Genomic DNA, 18129 nt, shown 5'->3' with positions numbered 1-18129 from the left:
TAAAAATAAAATACAAAATAATTTTAAAACAGAAACAAAAACAAAAAACACTGTACAAGGCATTGATATGATACAAATGATAGAATAAACATAAATAATTACAGTTATATACAATGCAGAACTCCAACTTATTACATTCTTTCCTGGAGACTGTACAATTACATTTCAAAGCCGTGACATTACAACACAAAACATATAAACCATTAAAAAAAAATCCCAACAATTCAAGTTGAAAAGATGGATGGGCAAATTAGCAAATGTCACAATAAATAATTTTTGTCAAGTATTTATAAGATATTAACAAGTAATTCATATGTCATGAGAGGTGTACCAGTGCACACAAAAGCTTTCGTTAGTTCCCATCTCACCTTTCAAAATAAAACAGCTGGGTTTGTTCTCGTTAGCATATGGGTATCTGTAAACACAAATACCAGCAAGCTACTTTATAAATATGACACCTTTCTAAGAGCAGGTCACTTTAAAATGTGACAAAGAAAATCTCATCTGGAAGGTAATGCTAGAACTACGACTACAGTACACACCACTTATGTGCAATAATGATAATAAAAAAAAAAACATGAGAAGAAATTTGATTATCTTTTAAAACCAGCAGCACTGTTTAGTGTCAGTTCCTCCTTTTCACCGAAGCTTGTTAGCATATAATTTACTGTTTCACAATAATGATTTTATTTAAATAATTACTTTGAGTATTTTACAGGTACATATTAAAAGTCTGCACAACAGTGTCCTGAACTCTGAAAGCTTGACATATCTTGAAACCTGTGAGCCTGAAATAGAGATTCAACAGAGGGAGAATTCAAAGATTGATTGCTGCCAACATGTAGAAATTCCACACCCCTGTTTGAGAGGATACAGTTATCAAACGATTAAACACACCTTTAAATACTGCAACCAGAAATTTATTTCCACCAGTCAACCAAGAAATGGCCCACACACCCTGACAGACAATCTGGCAGCTCTCCAGTAGAAGCACAGCTTTGTGAGCACAAAGGTCTGACAGAACTGATGTCAGTGGTGATATACTGACCACTCTGACAGCCACGGTAGTACATGCCATTTAAAGACAAAGAGATAAGGCTAGGCTTGGCCCTAATAGTGGAATGATCTCCAATACAGACAAGGCTCAGTCATCCCTCGCTAAGCACAGAGGGGCAGAGAAGAGACATTAAGGCGGCTGACTGACTGAACACTGTCTGCCTTCAGGATGAGTCATCATAGCTGCTCTGCGAGGCTAGCGTAGGTCTGCATGAGTCAAATGAAACAGCACATTTTATATCTACATAGAAATGGACCCCATTCAATCTCTATACACTCTCCTCGCATCTCAAGTCAAACCACACTGAAAACATTTGGCAATGTGAAATTGCTTTTTCGTTCATATGTGCATCAAGCTGAAGCTGTGCCTGCCATTAATATTTCAATTCATGCGTGCTTCAAACACAAAGCGGTGGATTCTCCTTTTTATTATGTGCATCATATCAACAAGTTGCACTGATAAAAGTACAGTCTATAACTATCCAGCAACACAATAATCCCAGGTTAGTGCAGGAAGGTGAGAGGTGGGAAATGAATATTGAAGATATAGAGTAATAGAAATTAGGTTTGTTCACTAACAGGTGATGAAGTCCCTGCTAAAGCTCACAATACTAGATAAATGCAGTGTAATGAGAGGTGGCACAGCTTTTTACTCAGGAGGTGATTCCAATTTCTTTCTCTGTTGAGCATGCAAAGAGTAGCACTAGAAGGAAGCCGGAGATATCTTACAGTATCATACAAGCAGAGGAGTGGGAACAGGTTGTGGAGGAGAGTTTCAGTGAGGGCTTCTAACTAAAGTAACACACACACACACAATACCTGCCAAACTATTCCTTTGCCTTGTGCACATACCGTATGTCATCATATAAAAGACATTCTCTGGCGCAGAAAGAACAAACACAACATTCCTGCACATGGAGGCATTAAACATCGTTTTGGTGTGAGACATATATGTACAGTACATTTGGCCTCCGTTATCATTAACATTTAACAAAATGTTATTTGAGGTCTGAATTTCACATTTGTTGAAATATTTTTCTATACACTGGTAGATCCTGGTAGATTCAGGACAGCAAACCAGTTCCGTCAGTAGCTACAAACAGTACAGTAGCTACTCTATCCACAAGTAAACTGGTTCTCAAATTGATTCAGATTTACAAATGTTTGTGTTGCTACCTTATCTACATAAAAGAATACTGGTGAAAAGGGTTGTCTTATAACCGCTGGCACAAGTCTGTTTTTGGCTTCTTTTTAGTCTAGTTACAAACACATCAGAGAGAATCCTCAAGCTGCCCAAAGTGCCAAGGCACACACTGAGACAAACATCTGCGTCTGAACATTATTCATCAGTAATGTACCATGTGTTGCTTAAGCTTAAGCTACTACAACTACTACTACAGGAAACACGTGTTCCATTAATGCCCTCAGATCTAGTCTTACTATTCTGTAATTCCATCATTCGATGTGACATTTAGATCCCCTCTTAGCAACACAGTAGGCACAAAAGGTGTGTGTCCTCACGCACTTGACATGATTGATTGTATAAAGGATCACTTTAGAGTAAATCCCTTCAATTAAACATTTAAAACTAACGTGAGTGACACAAAACCACACATCCACGATCGCACAGAAGAGGGTAGGAGTCATAACCATCGCTAAGCATTATAAAATAAATATCTCAATAAATACAACTGTACACACAACCTCTGGCTTTACGCATTCACATATAGTGTGAAGTAAATATTATACCCTGCCTACAATCTCCAAATGCAGAGGAGATAACTGCGTCAGCCCGAGACTATTATTCAATTCAGATGCAATACTGATATCCCATCAGTACAATACAAGTGCATTAACACTGGGGAGAAGTTATTGTATATTATGATGCAGTATGGTTAAAAGTTAACAAGCAGGAAACCGATTTCTTTATATGCCCAATGGCTCAATTAACTATTGATTATGTATTCTAGCTCCACTATTTTGCTTTACAACATGTTAATAAATATAAAATGTAGATCCAGACGTGTCAATATCATAGCATAAAGGGGCACTCCAACAGTTTTGCACTCATCCTGAGCAGTCATTAGCTTGGACTTGGGGCTAACAGAAAAGCCTTCATTGTTAATTGGACTAGTGGAATGGGTTTGCTGGGTGGGCAGTGTGGTTAAAGACGTTTGAGCCTCTGCTGCACAATATCTGACCATTCTTATTTTAAATGTCACACAAGTCCCACAGCTTTATGAAAATGCAATACTAAATCGCCAGAGTACCTCTTCAAAGCTGGGCACATGAATTAATGACAGAACAGTGGGAAGCAGTGAGACAAGCATGGGGTTCAGCCTGACAACAAAAAAACTAGATTTTTTTTTATTATAAAGGAAGACTCAGGCTTTTATCCTGACTGATGTCTATGGAATCATAACTGTAGTCTTCCCATCCCCTGTGGAGCCAGCGATACCTGGTGGGCAACTACCTGCTCAGTTTGCTGGAGCACTTGCCCTCTCGACTGCATCCTTTTCCCCTGGACAAATGGAAGGGACCTGTGCGTGCCTGCCGGCTGCAGCAAGTCTCCTGGTGATGGGGATAAAAGCGGCGGGGAGGTGGCGAGCCAGAAAAGCTGGGAGGCGAGCGGCTGCGGCCCAGGCAACCCCCACCCCCTCCACCACGGTGCTCATGGCGAGAGGGCGAGGAGCTGACGGAGCGCTGCAGCGAGGAGGCGCTGCGGGGGGAGGCGCTAGAGCTGCGGTGGTGGTGTGGAGAGCTTGTCAGGCTGCAGACGCCCATCCTCGAGCCCCCATGCTGAGCTGAGTAGCGGTGGTGAAGGGGGGAACCACGGGAACCATGCATCAGCTGAGCAAGGCATGTCAGGAGGTCTGAGTCACTGGTGCTGCCAGCTCGAATGCGGTAACGCCTAAGCCTGAGTGGATACAAAAGCAGGGCTGAGTATGAATAATAGCCAAGTCATATATTACAAAGCAAACCAGGAAATAATACAGTAAACTAAAAACTACTATAAAGTAGTATGGTTAATTATTAAAAATAAATGTAATATTTAAAATTTGATGCAGATGCAGATCAACTTATTACCTGCCCTCCACTGTGGGGCGGCAAGGTGGCTTTCCAGGGGGTGGGCGTGGAAGGAACTGGGCAGCCAGCTGCTCAGCAGAGGAGGCTGAATGAACAGGACGAGGGATCCTGCTCTTGCGGGACAGAGGGCTGGAGGAGGAGGAAAGTGATGGAGCATCGTCTGCCTGGCGGTCAGAACGGGAGCCCATAAGAGAGTCCTCGTCCTGGGAGCGGTCAGAAGTGGACGACAGCGGGTCCCTAGCAAGTGAGGCCACCATAGGGCCACGCCTGTCAGAGAGGGATGGTGAGGCAGTGGGAGAGGGGACTGGGCCGTGGTGGCTGGCTTTCTTTTGCAGGAGTTTCTCCTTGGCAGACCCAGGAGGTGGGAGTTCCAGCAGACTGGAGGGTTCCAGCACAGGGATACGACTTTGCCTGCGGCTGGGGTCCTTGCGGGGGGCAGCAGGGGAGGAAGAGGCTGGGCCACTAGTCTTATCTGGGGCCTGGTTCATGTTTCCTCTCTCCTCCCCTTTTAGCTGAGGCTCTGTGGCACAGGGAGTGGGGGCAGAACCATGGTCAGGGTCTTTTAGGTTGTTGAAAGTTTCATTGCTTAAATCCCTTTGGCTGTTAACAGGAGGGAAAATGTGGCCATTAGCAAAAACAGGACTGCGTGGAGAGCGTGGAGAGTGAGGAGAGTGAGGAGAGTGAGGAGAGCGAGGGGAGCGAGGGGAGCGGGGAGAGGAAGGCGAGCGTGGTGAACGGGGAGAACGTGGGGAGGACACGCGGCTTGGCACAGGGCTTTGAGCTTTGGTGTGGTTGGCTCCGTTGACCAATGTCTCTGCCAGGGGGTCTGTAGGTGTCCCTGGATGTTTGGGCACATGGTCTTGAGGGGAGCTGATGTCCACCGTGTGCTCCCGGTCCTGCTGCATCTCAGCATCAGCTTCACCACGCCTCTCCAGCAGGAGGCACTGTGGAACACTGTCTGACCCTGACTGGGAGGATAGCCCAGAGGGACGCTGAGCAGTCAACTGGAGAGGAGGGGGAGGTGAGGACATGGGAGGCAAAAGAAGAACATAGAAAGTGTTATTTAAAAAAATAAACCACATAAAAAATAGGAATAATATTCTAATAGTTAAAGGCATGTTGCTGATAGACTACAACATGTCGAGTTGTGCTGTAGTTCTGTAGCAAGAGCCAGATGAAGATGTGTGAAAAAAGACGAATTTTATAATAATGGGTAATAAATGGTGATTAGTTTGGCAACAGCATGCAATACCATAGCTACCATTATCAGACCGAAACACACAAGTGCTATGGCAGTGTCAGTCAAGCTGTGAGTACTAAACCAGCAAGTAGGACAGGAAACGTTCACGCAACTTCGCAGGGGGCTTCAGCGAAGAGAGGGTGAGGAACAAATACAGGGACAAAGAGAGAAAGAGAAAGATAGAGAGGACAAAGACGATCTGAAACAAAAGAGATCATGCAACCTGTAGTCATGACTCGACATTCCAAACACACATGCCACAGTCAGACAAACACACACCCCTATTCAGATCACAAGAACACATGTCCAGACACAAGGACACATCTGACCCATGCTCTGTCTGGCCTTCACAATGCCCTTCATGGTTTCATGGAGAGAGCTGCCTGACAACAACACAGAAAGCAAGCCCAAACAAACAACGAAGCCAAAACCAGCAACTTAAACACAATGAAATAAAGAAATAAATGTTGAAAGCGGGTAGATTGCTAGAGGAAGATGAATGGAGGTCTGTTTAATGGGACTATGATGGGCTCATCACCTGCTGAAGCTGGGCACGGGTAATGCGTATAACAGAGGGAAACTTGGTGTTGGCAGCACCCGCTGGAATGGCCGGCAGTTTCCTGCGACTGGGTGAACAGGTGCCAGGGGCAGGGTTTGGTGGTAGTGGAAGGGAGGCGTGGCAGGAAGAGGAAGAGGAGGGGCGTTCCTGCTGCTGCTGATCGGCAGACTGGCTGCGCCTGATGCCCGGCAGCTGGCGCTGGTGCAGTGGGTCCGACAAGGTGGTCAGGAGGGTGTGAGGGCTGGGAGAGCGTAGAGGGATTGGGCTGGATGTCCGGACCACCACTTCCTCAGGCAGAGACGGAGGAGAGGTGGGGAACTAAGAGAGGGGGAGGAGAGAGGTGGGAGGTGGAGAGAGGAGGGTTTGTGAGATTGGTGAGGGAGTGAGAAGATGGAGGACGGATAGTGGGAGTGCTGTGACGCAGGACAGGCAGGTTGCCCCAGTGGGAACATGATGTAGAGTGGTTTTTGATGTGTAAAGTAAAGGGAGGGCTCATAAGATAATTCTGGGGATGATCTTAGGCTAACGTAGGAAAGCTAATCCTTTGTAGAGCAGTGTATATTTTCAACTTCAGGGCTGTACTTCTTGTTGTAGAAGAGATTAAAGTGACAATTTGAGTAAAATTAGTTTTAATTGAAGATGTAGATTGAGCAGAGAAATTGGGAGTTTGACTCATTGGGGCGGTGAAAGGCTACAGTATGAATAGCAAAGGAGCAAAAAGTAATTTAAACTAAGCAAACCAAAGCATATTATGAATATAAATAAATAATTTGTAAAGTAAATAAAGTCAACCATTGCAAATGTCTGCAAATAAGAAAAAAAAAACGCATGATACAGTATCTAACTCAAATCAAAGTGCATTTCAAAGCCATCAGCTCTCTTTTCCCCATGCCATGGTGTGATTAAAGCAGCTGAGTCAAAAATATCTTCTACTGACATATATACAGTACACAAGTGAAGAAGCAAGCAAACATAAAGCAGTAACGTTTAGCTTTAAACTACAGCAAGATGCAGCTGGTGAACTCTGCTGTATGACTTTAGCATTGAAGTTCTATAGCTAGAACTCTGACTCTGTGCAGCTTTTTAACTTTGTAAAATGCTGACTACAGTCAGTATCATGTATGCCATGTTGTAAGATGACCTTCAAATGAAAGGACCTACCTGAGTGAGAACTCCCTCAGCCAAAGCTTCAGCCGGGCTGGTTGGAGTGACAGGCGGCAGAGCCCCAACAGGGCCCACGCTAAGCTCCAACTTATCAACCTTTGCACTTCCTCTTGAAGAAGCCATGCTTTCTTGTTTGGTTTTGCCAGAGCTAGGGCTTGGGCTGCCCTTTTCCCATCCAGGTGACTGTTCCCCTGGTTGGAGCACCCCCGGCTCCTCCTCCTCCTCTGAAGGGCTGGTATTAACTTTGGCCCCTGGTGAGCCACTAGGCCGCTCTACCATTACCCATTCCCTTGAGTCAACGTCCTGCCTCCCAGAGCTCAGATTGAGGGCCACAAAGCCACCGCTGCTGACTGCCCCCTCACCCTGCTCCAGAGATCCAGGGGATGCAGGCTTAGGAGAACCAACACCCGACAGGAACTCCTCATCGTAGTGCCAGACTCTGTCAGGACGCTCTCCAGCAGGTATAGCTTGACCCTGAGTTACTGAGATGACTGCTGCTCCATTAGCATCCTTCTCCTGGTGCTGGGTGCCAGATTGCTGCTTTGTTGCGCTAAAAGATACGTGACAGTTGAAAATAATCAAGTCTTTATTCTAAGAGAGAAAAGTTAAACAAAAAGCAAATGGCAACATTGATGAATTGTTTATTTGATAGACCTACCATGTCTCAAGGAAGCGTTCTGGACTGGGCTTGGACTCCAGAGCAAGCCTCCTCTCCAGCTCAAAGCTGTGGATGTTGCGAAGCTTCCTCAGTAAGGGGCCATCACGGTCTGACGCCAGCACCTCCGAGGGCAATTTGACTGGGGAGCCCAAACTTGGTCCAGCATATGGGCTCTGGTGTCCTTGGTTGCCCTGGTTGTTGCTGTGTTCCTCCTCCGTCGCTGCCTATGAGAACCAGTCAGATTTTGTCTTATTTGCCACCGATAACGGTGAGGCATACAATTACATGTTTCATATAACCATAGTTTGTTAGTTCACATGTAGTCTACCTTCCAGACTGCTGTCCTGATACGGTTACGGTTGCGGTCCAGCTCCTCCCAGACGTCAGCTTCCTGGTTGCGGTGCGGATGGAGGGGAGAGCCCGGCAGGCGCTCAGGTGCAGGGTTGTTCTCCACATCACTAAGCTGTTCGTCCTGCAAAACCTCATCTGTGTTTTCCCTCAGCAGGTCGCCAGGGATGAGGGAGGCATTCGCCATGCTGAGAGAATAAATGGTGCACACAAATTAACTGAATGTTAGAAAAGAGAGTGTGGTTTACTTTTCGGAGTCAACAGTATGTCAGAAAGTGAATTACAAAAAGTGTTTTCAAAAACACATCCTACACCGACTCTGCTCCAAGCACAATGATTTAAATCCTATGTACCCCATATGTGCTGGGGTGAGGCGGGTGTGGTGCTGAGGTGTTGTGACACTGGCACTAATTGTCAAAGTGCCATCTGTGCCGGTCCGCTCCCAGTCATAAGGGTCATTCTCCACTACATTGTAGGTTTTCATGCTGTTGTCAAACACTGACATAAGCAGCTGAAACAACAAGAAAGACAAATATTTCTTATGGATTTTCCAATACAACCAAAAAAGAGTATGAAAACAAGCAACTATGTACTTGATTCTGGCTTGGATGTACATACTATCCTGCCCACCCCACACCACCCTCTCAGCATGGTGAAAGAAAAAAGGGAAGGTAAGACCAACAACAAAACCACAGCTCTATACGGTAAGAATAACTCAAATTACCTGGTAGTCAGGTTTAGTGAAGTAGTCGAGGTTGGAAATATGTTCCAAAAAAACACCAAACTCTGCCGGCAGGTGTTTGAGCATCAGACGATGGTCATAAGTCTCCTTCAGCTTCCCCACATGCTCCTAGAAATAAACAATAAGCACATTTATCATCTTTCATCACTTACAGCTGCCTTGGCACGACTGTTTAGTTTCCAAGGAGGACAACAATTATTGGTTGTCCTTACTTTGTCCTTGATCTTTCTCCAAGGCAACTGACCGACCAGAAACTCCACCAGCATGTAGAAGAGAGACCATAAGTCATCATGACGACCCATCTCCTGTAGAGTTACACCAAGTTTGAGTTAAGATGTAGCAGGAGTATTTGTTTGTTGCTAAATTCTTACAATAAAGAGAAGTTAGTGGAGTCATTTATGGACACCTTCACAGTTCACACAAGAGCTCTAGCACAGAGTCGACAGATACTGACCTTATTCTTGTGCGCATTGACAGATGCATAGCGGACTGTTCCCCTGAATCCTGCCACTGGACGGGGCTGACAAGCAGAAACAGATGCAGACAGAAGGCATTAAATGCTAATTCAGAACAGACACAATCTAACATTATTCTGATTAAACACAGGCCAGATCAGAGTTACATTAAAATACAAAAACTACTTAGGTATGTATTCAAATTTTGGTGTCCAGTTGTCCCTCACAAAAAAAGTGGTTTTACAGCATTTAAAAACATCGGCTTTCTCTGGATGAAAATGAAACTATAAAAAACAGTGAGAGTGAACCCAAATAGTACAGTTGGCGGCCATAACACTAAAACACTGAGCTGAATGATGCTTAAAAAAAGTTTTCTAGACTTACAGGTCGGACCTCCTGGCAGGAGTTGGTGAACTGGCGAGCTAAACCAAAGTCCAGCATGTAGCAGGTACGACAGGTACTGGGGAAACGACCCATGGCGAAATTGGACTGAGACAGGGAGACAAGGAGACAAGCATTAAAATAAAATCATAAAATTGATTAGGTGTTAAAATGTGATAAGCAATAAACGTGTCTGCCTATTTACACTCATTAAGCTCCATGGGAATGAGTGTGTACTTAAGGTGAAATATGCTAATTTAATACAGCAGCTTAGATCATATTTACAGACTGTTAAATGTTGGCAATTAGCCAACACCCATATTGAGCCAACTAATTAGTCTAATAATCTAAATACTGAGTCAGCAACATTAACAGCAGCCAATAATAAAAAGGTGTCACAAACACTACAGAGACAGCAGGAATATATTACAATATGTAAATCACATATATTACATACATATATTGTAATTAACCAGGAATATATAGAAGGAACATATGTGCAAGGTAAATAACCGAGAACAAAATGTCCCCTGCTGCAGCCAGTGTCCTGTGACTCACCGGTTTGATGTCACGATGCAGGAAGCCGACCGAGTGGATGCTCTCTATAGCTTCCACGATCTGGCGACCAAGACGCAGGGTGGTGCTGATGCTGAAGGTTCCTCTGGTCATACTCCTCCTCAAATCTGCCAAGTTACGGCCCTGTGTTGTCACAAGCAAGATAAGTCAGTCTTTCAAAACACTGAAAACTCATCTGTCATCAAATTCGAACAGTATTGGTCTTACAGGCTGTTAGTAGATGCAATTATTAAACTACCTTGTTACTTCTGTAGTTCACAGAATGTCAACACCATCCAGTAGTGCAGCCTGACTCTCTGATGTATGTATGTTAGTCTCTAAATTATTCATATGTAGGAGCATCTTCAGTGGTTTTTAATGATTTATTTACTCTTGTGCTCTTTTATGGCTTGGTTCCTTATAACCAACTTCAAGGATAATATACAAAAAAGACAAGGTGTCCCTGTGTTGAGCAAGATGATCCTGCGTGGGTCTGCATTAACAATGGCCACAGGAGCCAAATATAGCATAATTATAAATCCTAAAACAGAGCTGTGTAGCAGCACAAGTTGAAGTTAGCAAAAGTGCATTTTTTTGTCTATAAACTGTTTAACTGTAATAGGAAGTTATTACTTTTTAATATTTTAATTTAATCTGTTAATCGATTAGCTGCTCAGTCATTTTGTCTTTAAAATGCTGCATTTAGACCAACCTGAAGCTCCATTACCACGTAATTAAAGCGGTCATTGCGGCCACATCCCACAAAGCGACACACATGGTCTTTACCTAGGAAATAAAGGAGGACAGCAGTGTTTCAGCATCAACATTTGGACATATCACTGTAACTTGACCTCAGCTGCATCATTTCACAGTAAAGTGCAGCACGCTGTGTGAATCCTGATGATGTATGTGTCTGTATTTTTCTGCCCTCTTATCACCAGCCTCTTTGTATGTATCTGATTTATAAAGCCACAATACCCAGTCTGCACATGAAAGCATAAATGTCTCGTGTGTATAAGTGGGGTGTACGTGCATGCTCTGGTCTCAGAGGACACTCCCGCACAGGCAGGCTGGCCGGGGCCACACCCAAAAGCCCTTCAGAATGCAGTGAATGCAAACAGTTGCACTAACAAGACAGCCATGTACAGCCACAGCATTTTAGATTGGTTACTTTCTTCAAAATCTTATACAACAAATCTAAATACCAATCAATTAAAAGGATCCCAATCAAAGACAAAACAATGGCTGAGATAACCCATTAATGTTGTGGGTCGATGTTTACTCTTTTCAGCTGGGAAAGTCAGAAAAAATTGGGGGCTGGGTCCATCTCAAGTTACACGCTGGTTCCCTCAGGAAGCAACAGAACCATGATGTCCCTGGCTGCAGCCATTAGACAGCAAACTGCATCCCAATGCGATCAACTCCTGCACCCACCTTCACCCCTCTAAAGGATGAGTGGGTATAGTTAATGGATGGATAGATGGATGATCCCAGCCCATGGCTTTTCCTTTCATGGGGGGAAGGAGAAAAAGCACTAGTTAAGAGTTAAAAGGCAGCAGTGAAGCAAAAAAAACCCTGAAGGAGCTCTCTGTTGATTCTCTTTTGTTGCTATAAACGAATGTCAGTGTCCAAGCACACAATCATACACTTCACATCTCGTATAAGCACCTTGTTATTTATTTTACTGTCATTTAATACTTTATAACACAAAATCTAACATAACAATTTATGCCCTGCTGTTACTGCTGAATGTCTTTCATACTGAAGACACCAAAGCTAACTGTGCTGAACCCCAGGGTTAAACTGTGCTTTCAGATCAGTCAGATGATCTACACTGGATCTGGTCTCAGAGGGACCGATTATTCCACGCTGTTATTGATGCACACAGGATATCCCTGTATTTCCTACAAACACAACATTTCCTGGACCAGTCTGCTTCTTTGCATGTTTTTGTTCTTATCAATCCAGGAGAAACTCTCGACATAAATGTCTTACTTTTCTGCAATTTGTTATTCTGCCAAGAATGCTAATGACACAGTATCCTCTAATGGGACAACTCAATAGGTCATCGTGCCAGGGAGGACCAATCAATACCAGAAATGTAACCAAATCCACTGGATCCATTTGGACTCACCCTGGAGCTTCTTAAGCACAGCGACCTCCATCTTGAGCACTTGTTTGGGCTGCTGGGCCGATTCCACCTTCAGTGCCACACTGACTCGCGTCAGCAGGTCCAAAGCCTCGTAGATCTCCCCAAAGCCACCACCCCCAATCTTTTTTACCTAAATGGAAAGAAGAAAATGAAATCAGAATCAGAATGATTGCTGATTACTTTCCTGTTCACTGACACATCAATTAATTATCTAATCATTTTCGTTCCATGTGGCAGGAATAAACTTGACTAGGCAAAATACAGAAAACTTTACTAGGCATTAGAATTTGCACCAATTTGTCTAAATGTTTGTGAAAATGCTCAGCACTACTAGAGCTCTAATTTCCCCCTAAGCTACCATGTGTCCTTCACTGTCCTCCTTGCACATGCAGAGTCTTGTGTCGCACTAGGAGATAAAGTTGTGGGATTAGCTGCTGCATTGTTATGTAACTCGGCTCCTTAAGAGACAGAAAGTGGTACCAGGCTGCCAGTTAGGAATAACAGCCTCACATGGCACCCAGGCTGGCACAGCATTGAGAGACATGCACACTGGGGGATCACTGCTGCCACTGCCTATAGCACACTGCACTGCCACAAATAGCTACACGAGCTATTTTAGGATCACCCATACTGCAGCAGCCCTACCTGGACAGAGAGACATGACCCCAAACTGTCCAAGACACAGGTACTATAGTTTAAAAGAAAAATGAGGAGACAGACAGGGAAAATCTTTGTTTGATGAACAAAGAGTTACTGTATTTGGCGTAGAGAGTGAGCTGGAACAGGCCGTGACGGCGCTGGACAAACACACTGCCTTTTGTCACTGAAATAACACGTCACTTACCACTTTCCATCGTTCCTTAACTAGGGAAAGCACGCTTAGGATGTCAGCTTGCTCCACTCCCCCGCTCATCCCGTCTGTGGACCAAGGTTGCTGTCCTCACTGCCTGCCCTCGACCAGCTGCCTCAGACTAAGCTGAGCATTTGGGCCTTGCTGGAGAACCCTAGAGAAGTCCAAGAGAGACACAACAATGTTAGAAACTGATCAAAGAATGAGCTGAATCCTGAATTTACTATTTGTCCTGCTTTGAATGTTGTACAATGGGACTCCACAGTGCTCAAAATACAAAAGGCCTGACCTGTTAAAACTACATATGAAAGTTTGAAGGTCTCTCCCGTGGAGAGACAAAGTTAAACCCCTGGCTTGATGACTCCTACTTACTGATACTTGACCATTGCTGCAGCTGCCACACCTGCTGCCAGCAGCTGTCTTCTAGACAAACCCACCACACCGACTTGTAGACAAAAATCCTACATCTTAAATTACAGAAACGTTTCATCTTAGTATCACTCTCCCAAACCATTCATCTTCTGTGTCACAGAGCAGGTCTAGTAAATTAGTATAGATTACTTATTAAAGCACTAGAAGCCTCATCATTTAAAACGTTTCTAATAATACATTTGCATGACTCACTAGATTCAGGTTGCATATTACAGCAGAGCAGTTGCATAAAATACATGAAATAAAATGTTCTGTATAAATAAATTGCTTTAAATGTTATTAAACCTTTATCTCGATTCAAAAAACAGAAATATAACAATAGACACAGTCTGTACTGCAAACTACTGTATGTTGGCTTATAAAGACATGATTTTATTAATGGTTGTGGTGCTTCATGCATTAGTTATAAGCCATACATTTCACATTATTGTTATTAGATTATTATTATTATTAGAGTTACACAAGAAGCCATCGAGGGAATCAATCGATGACTTGTATTTTATCATCAGTTACTCAGCTGACTTTTTTTAAATTAAGCAGTCAACGTTTTGCTCTACATAATGTTACGAAAAGAGGAAAACCATCAAAAGAAGAGACTTTTGCATTTTTGCTGACAATTACCTTTGTGTCAACCTACTAATACATGTATCAACAAACCATTTCACCTCCTGAAATCATGCATGTTGATCATTTGTTTATTTGGCAGAGATTCGCTGTAGGTTTTTCCAAACAATGAATGACTTACAGAGCTGAATTATAAAGAATTACCAAATTATTTATTAATAAACACTTATTAGAAAGTGTTCAATGTATCACAGTGTAGCAGAAACTGTACACAGCAGTTGGAGTTTCCCCTGAAAGAGCTCTTCATTATTCAACAACCGTGTCATAGAAAAGCATTCCTCAGGAGACGCTGGTAACTTCCCTTAGCGTGGCTTCAAACACTCAAAGCAAACCCGATTTTGATTCTTTTTTTTTCATTCTTTTCATCATTTTCTGCACGGCAGCCAGGCGTCTACGGTTATATAACAAGCCTTCAAAACACTATTTGGTTACAGGCCATGATCCCAACTTCAAGGTGGCAGTCGAATGCATCATTCACTATGATGATCCTGAATGACGGAAGAGGGCAAAGCGTGGTTGGACCAGACGACAGCGAGATGACGGGCATGAAATGTGACACAGAGCTAAGATGCAGGAGTGAAGAGGCCTTGATGCAGCTGCACTGCTCTGACACACAGATGACACAACTGGATGTTTCAGGACAATAAATCCTTCAATAGAGCTTTAGACTGAATATGACAACATCATTTTGGGCTTTGAAAATTAAAAACAGGCCTTTTAATATTTCCTGATGTTATAGGCAAAACAATAAAGCAGGAATTACTCACTAGTAGTACTTTAAGTTAGTATATACTGTGAGTTAAAGTTAATATACCGCCTTCGAACATTCATTCTCTGGGGACAATGAACATTTGGACAAAATGTCACAGCATTCATCGAGTAATTCAATCAATCCGATTACACATGAATTTTCTGTGTATAAACAAAACCATTTGAGCCAAAGCTTAACCAGACTAGTATAAAAGAGGCTTTGCATCAGTGACAGGAACAACAACATTTTCCTTGTCTCAAATATTTAAAGACACTAAGAAAGCAAGTGAGAGTTGTCTTGTGAAAGCATCAGCAGGATTCTTCATAATACACTAACTGATGACGACAGAAAAACACAGAGCACTCCATCAAATCCAAGAAGAAACATGCTGTACTAAACGCTTTGAGCCTCTCGAGGGATGTGCAACTCACTGTAAACACTGTGATTAAATAACTTCTGCTCTCTGTTAGCGTCAAGGTCACCCCGTGATGGGGTGTTTTGCTTTGTGACATCTGAGCTCTTGTGCACGGGACCTTCTGAACACAGCAGGAGGATTTAGTAATTTGTTCAAAATTCATCAAGGGAGCGTCGACTGCTGCTTGTCACATTTCAGCTTATACAGCTTAGAGTGTGAATGTGAGGAAAACATAAGCTGTGACAGCAAGCTGAAGGATATAGAGGGAAGCTAACCTCAAGTCTGGAGCTGTCTTTTATCCCTCATAAACAGCACACACGATCTTCCAACTCAAGCTCATACACACATAATGCTCAAACACAGACCTATTCACAAGCGGGGCTGCCTCACGTTGTGACTAATCCCTTGCTCTTCCTCCTCCTCACCATACAAATCACCATCAATGAAGGAAAAACAGCACAGGAGGAGCAGCTTCTGGACCAAAAAAACATTAAAACATTGTATGACAGCCAGCTCCTGTCTCACTATGAATCACACATCCTGACCTGACTGCAGCTCGTCCTCGCCTCTGCCCGTTTGGTTTGCTGGAAGCTGCAAGTTTACAGCTACAGAAATCTCCACAACAGAGGAAATCTCTGTAAAACCGAATTTTGGAGATGCTCTGACATTAAATATCATCACTATGCAAATAATATCAGACTCTAAAAGTCACCCGTGGATGCATGTGCAAATCCCATGTGGCTAAAGTGAGAAAATCTGGATTGACTGAGAGCATCTGTTTAATTTTCTGTATAATCTGAATGTGGCCTGGTTCTGTCCTAGGAGCCGGAGACTTGCCGGGCTGCTGTTGCTGGATGAAAATAGTGTCTGGCGTGACAACTGGAGAACAGTCAGCATGAGGAGGCCCTCCACAGTCTGGAGCATGGATGGATGCAATAGCTCCAGGCTAGTATCCATTCAGCATGAGACCTGGAGGTGTGTGTTTATATGGCACACAAAGTACCAAATGTTTGACTGAAATAAATCATTTAAGAGCAATTCATGCAGCTCAGCGTCAAACAAACCCCTGGCTTCAATGGGATGTGACAAGTATCAAACTGCAGCAGAAAACATAAACGCATCCCCCACCACCTTTCCTCCCTGCAGCGGCCTGGCTGGCTTTTGCTTTTTGCTTTGCTGTGGAGAGAGCTGTTGCATAGCGAGTTGGTTGCCACAGCAGATTTACTCAGGCGCGTCCACGCACGCACACTGGCGGTGCGCAGGCCACACGGGCTCATCCTGCCTGGATGTCACGGTGCAAGCGCCGACAACATGCAGGATGACGGGCTCAGTGGATGCAGCTGCAGGCGACAACGAAGTGGGGTTGTGGGCGGTGGAGATGGCGCTGGCCCCCGGACTGTGGATGCTTACCTCGGCTCTGTGCAGTTAAATCTTGATCCAAGGGAGAATCGGGTGTGGTTACAACAAATCCTCTACGTTTGGAGGCGGCGGAGACGACATGGAGCGGAATCCCATAGCGAGCGGACCGTCCAGAGGGAGGGGCGGAGGCGGATTGGGATTAGAAATAAACCACCGGAGGAGAAATACGTGCGGGTCCGATCGTGGCTTCTCTCCTTCTGCCTGTCACCTCAGCATCTCTGTCGGTCGCTGCGGATCCGTGACGTGACGACTTGGTGATGATCAGCAGCCTTCCTGCGCGCGCGGCCCCGATCCGATCGCCCCTCGCAACAGCTCGGGCACGCGCGACGAGGGCTTTAAAGCTCGTTCGCGGTGTCGCCCGTGTTGCCAGGTTCTCCAATCTGGCAACAGCTTCACTTTGGCAAAACTCAATATTCAAGTAAAAGTGTAATGCTAATAAACTGTATCAACACAAGTAGACTACATTACACTACATTACTTCTACTCAAGTAGTAAGTACACAAAAACCTTTACAACAAACATTGAGGACCCGTCAAAGGTTTAATTGTAGACACTAATTTGTGAGAATTTAATTTATAAAAACTGAAGAAGCTACTTGGATATAAAAGTTTCAGATAACCTCACCTGGATGACATGAAAATCTTCACTGACATTTCTAAAAACATTCAACATTTATTTCATTTATTCTCTTCGGAAACGTACAATGGTTTGTAGCAATAAAAGAGCAAAAGCTGGTGGATATGCATCAGTGAAGCTAAACATCTAAATGTGCCCTTCACATTTTCAAAGTTGATGAATCTATATATGTAATTTAATAGTAATTAATAAATAGATCTGTTACCCATGGTCTTTGTGGGACAAGAAAAGCACAGTTTGTGATGGTGAAGGTAATTGAAACCATTTATACACCGCAGGATAATTGTTCCACAATACATATAATTTATTAGTTGACTATATTTTGTACTGATGTTCTGAATTTGCAGATTAAAGTAATCTTTTTCACTTATCTATTCTAAAATCTCAGAATGAATAAGTGATGCTGCTAAACCTGTCTACACAAACTAACAGCCTTTTCACTAACAGGTTAATGCTGTAATCAATTAACCAAATTATTGTTTTAAATATAACAGTAATTATACACGTTAAGTAATTAACAAATACAATTTTTTCTACGTGAAACGAGGCTTATAACCTAGTCACCTTTATAGTGTGTGAGGAGAAGTGTGTTTTGTTTGGAACGC

The 18129-nt window shown here is 43.6% G+C and overlaps 1 protein-coding gene across 2 annotated transcripts; it reads right to left on the bottom strand.

Moving 5' to 3' along the window:
- ttbk2a (tau tubulin kinase 2a) lies at positions 1-17159 on the bottom strand. Of its 2 annotated transcripts, XM_026340417.1 has the most exons (16): positions 16880-17159; positions 13242-13401; positions 12380-12527; positions 10958-11031; positions 10249-10389; positions 9694-9798; positions 9309-9374; positions 9067-9159; positions 8837-8962; positions 8466-8623; positions 8093-8300; positions 7765-7988; positions 7104-7656; positions 5922-6260; positions 4144-5147; positions 1-3973 (listed from the first exon to the last, which is right to left on the bottom strand). In XM_026340417.1, the coding sequence occupies exons 2-16, from the start codon at positions 13308-13310 to the stop codon at positions 3526-3528; spliced, it is 3756 nt and encodes a 1251-aa protein (XP_026196202.1). In that variant the 5' UTR covers positions 13311-13401; positions 16880-17159; the 3' UTR covers positions 1-3525. The 2 variants fall into 2 exon arrangements, with proteins under 2 accessions (XP_026196202.1, XP_026196204.1); XM_026340419.1 differs by lacking the exon at positions 5922-6260.
- Positions 17160-18129: the final 970 nt, after the last annotated feature.

This window comes from Anabas testudineus, chromosome 22 (genome assembly GCF_900324465.2).
Source record: "Anabas testudineus chromosome 22, fAnaTes1.2, whole genome shotgun sequence".
NCBI classification, from domain to species: Eukaryota; Metazoa; Chordata; class Actinopteri; order Anabantiformes; family Anabantidae; genus Anabas; species Anabas testudineus.
This window is presented reverse-complemented; position numbering and strand designations above follow the sequence as displayed.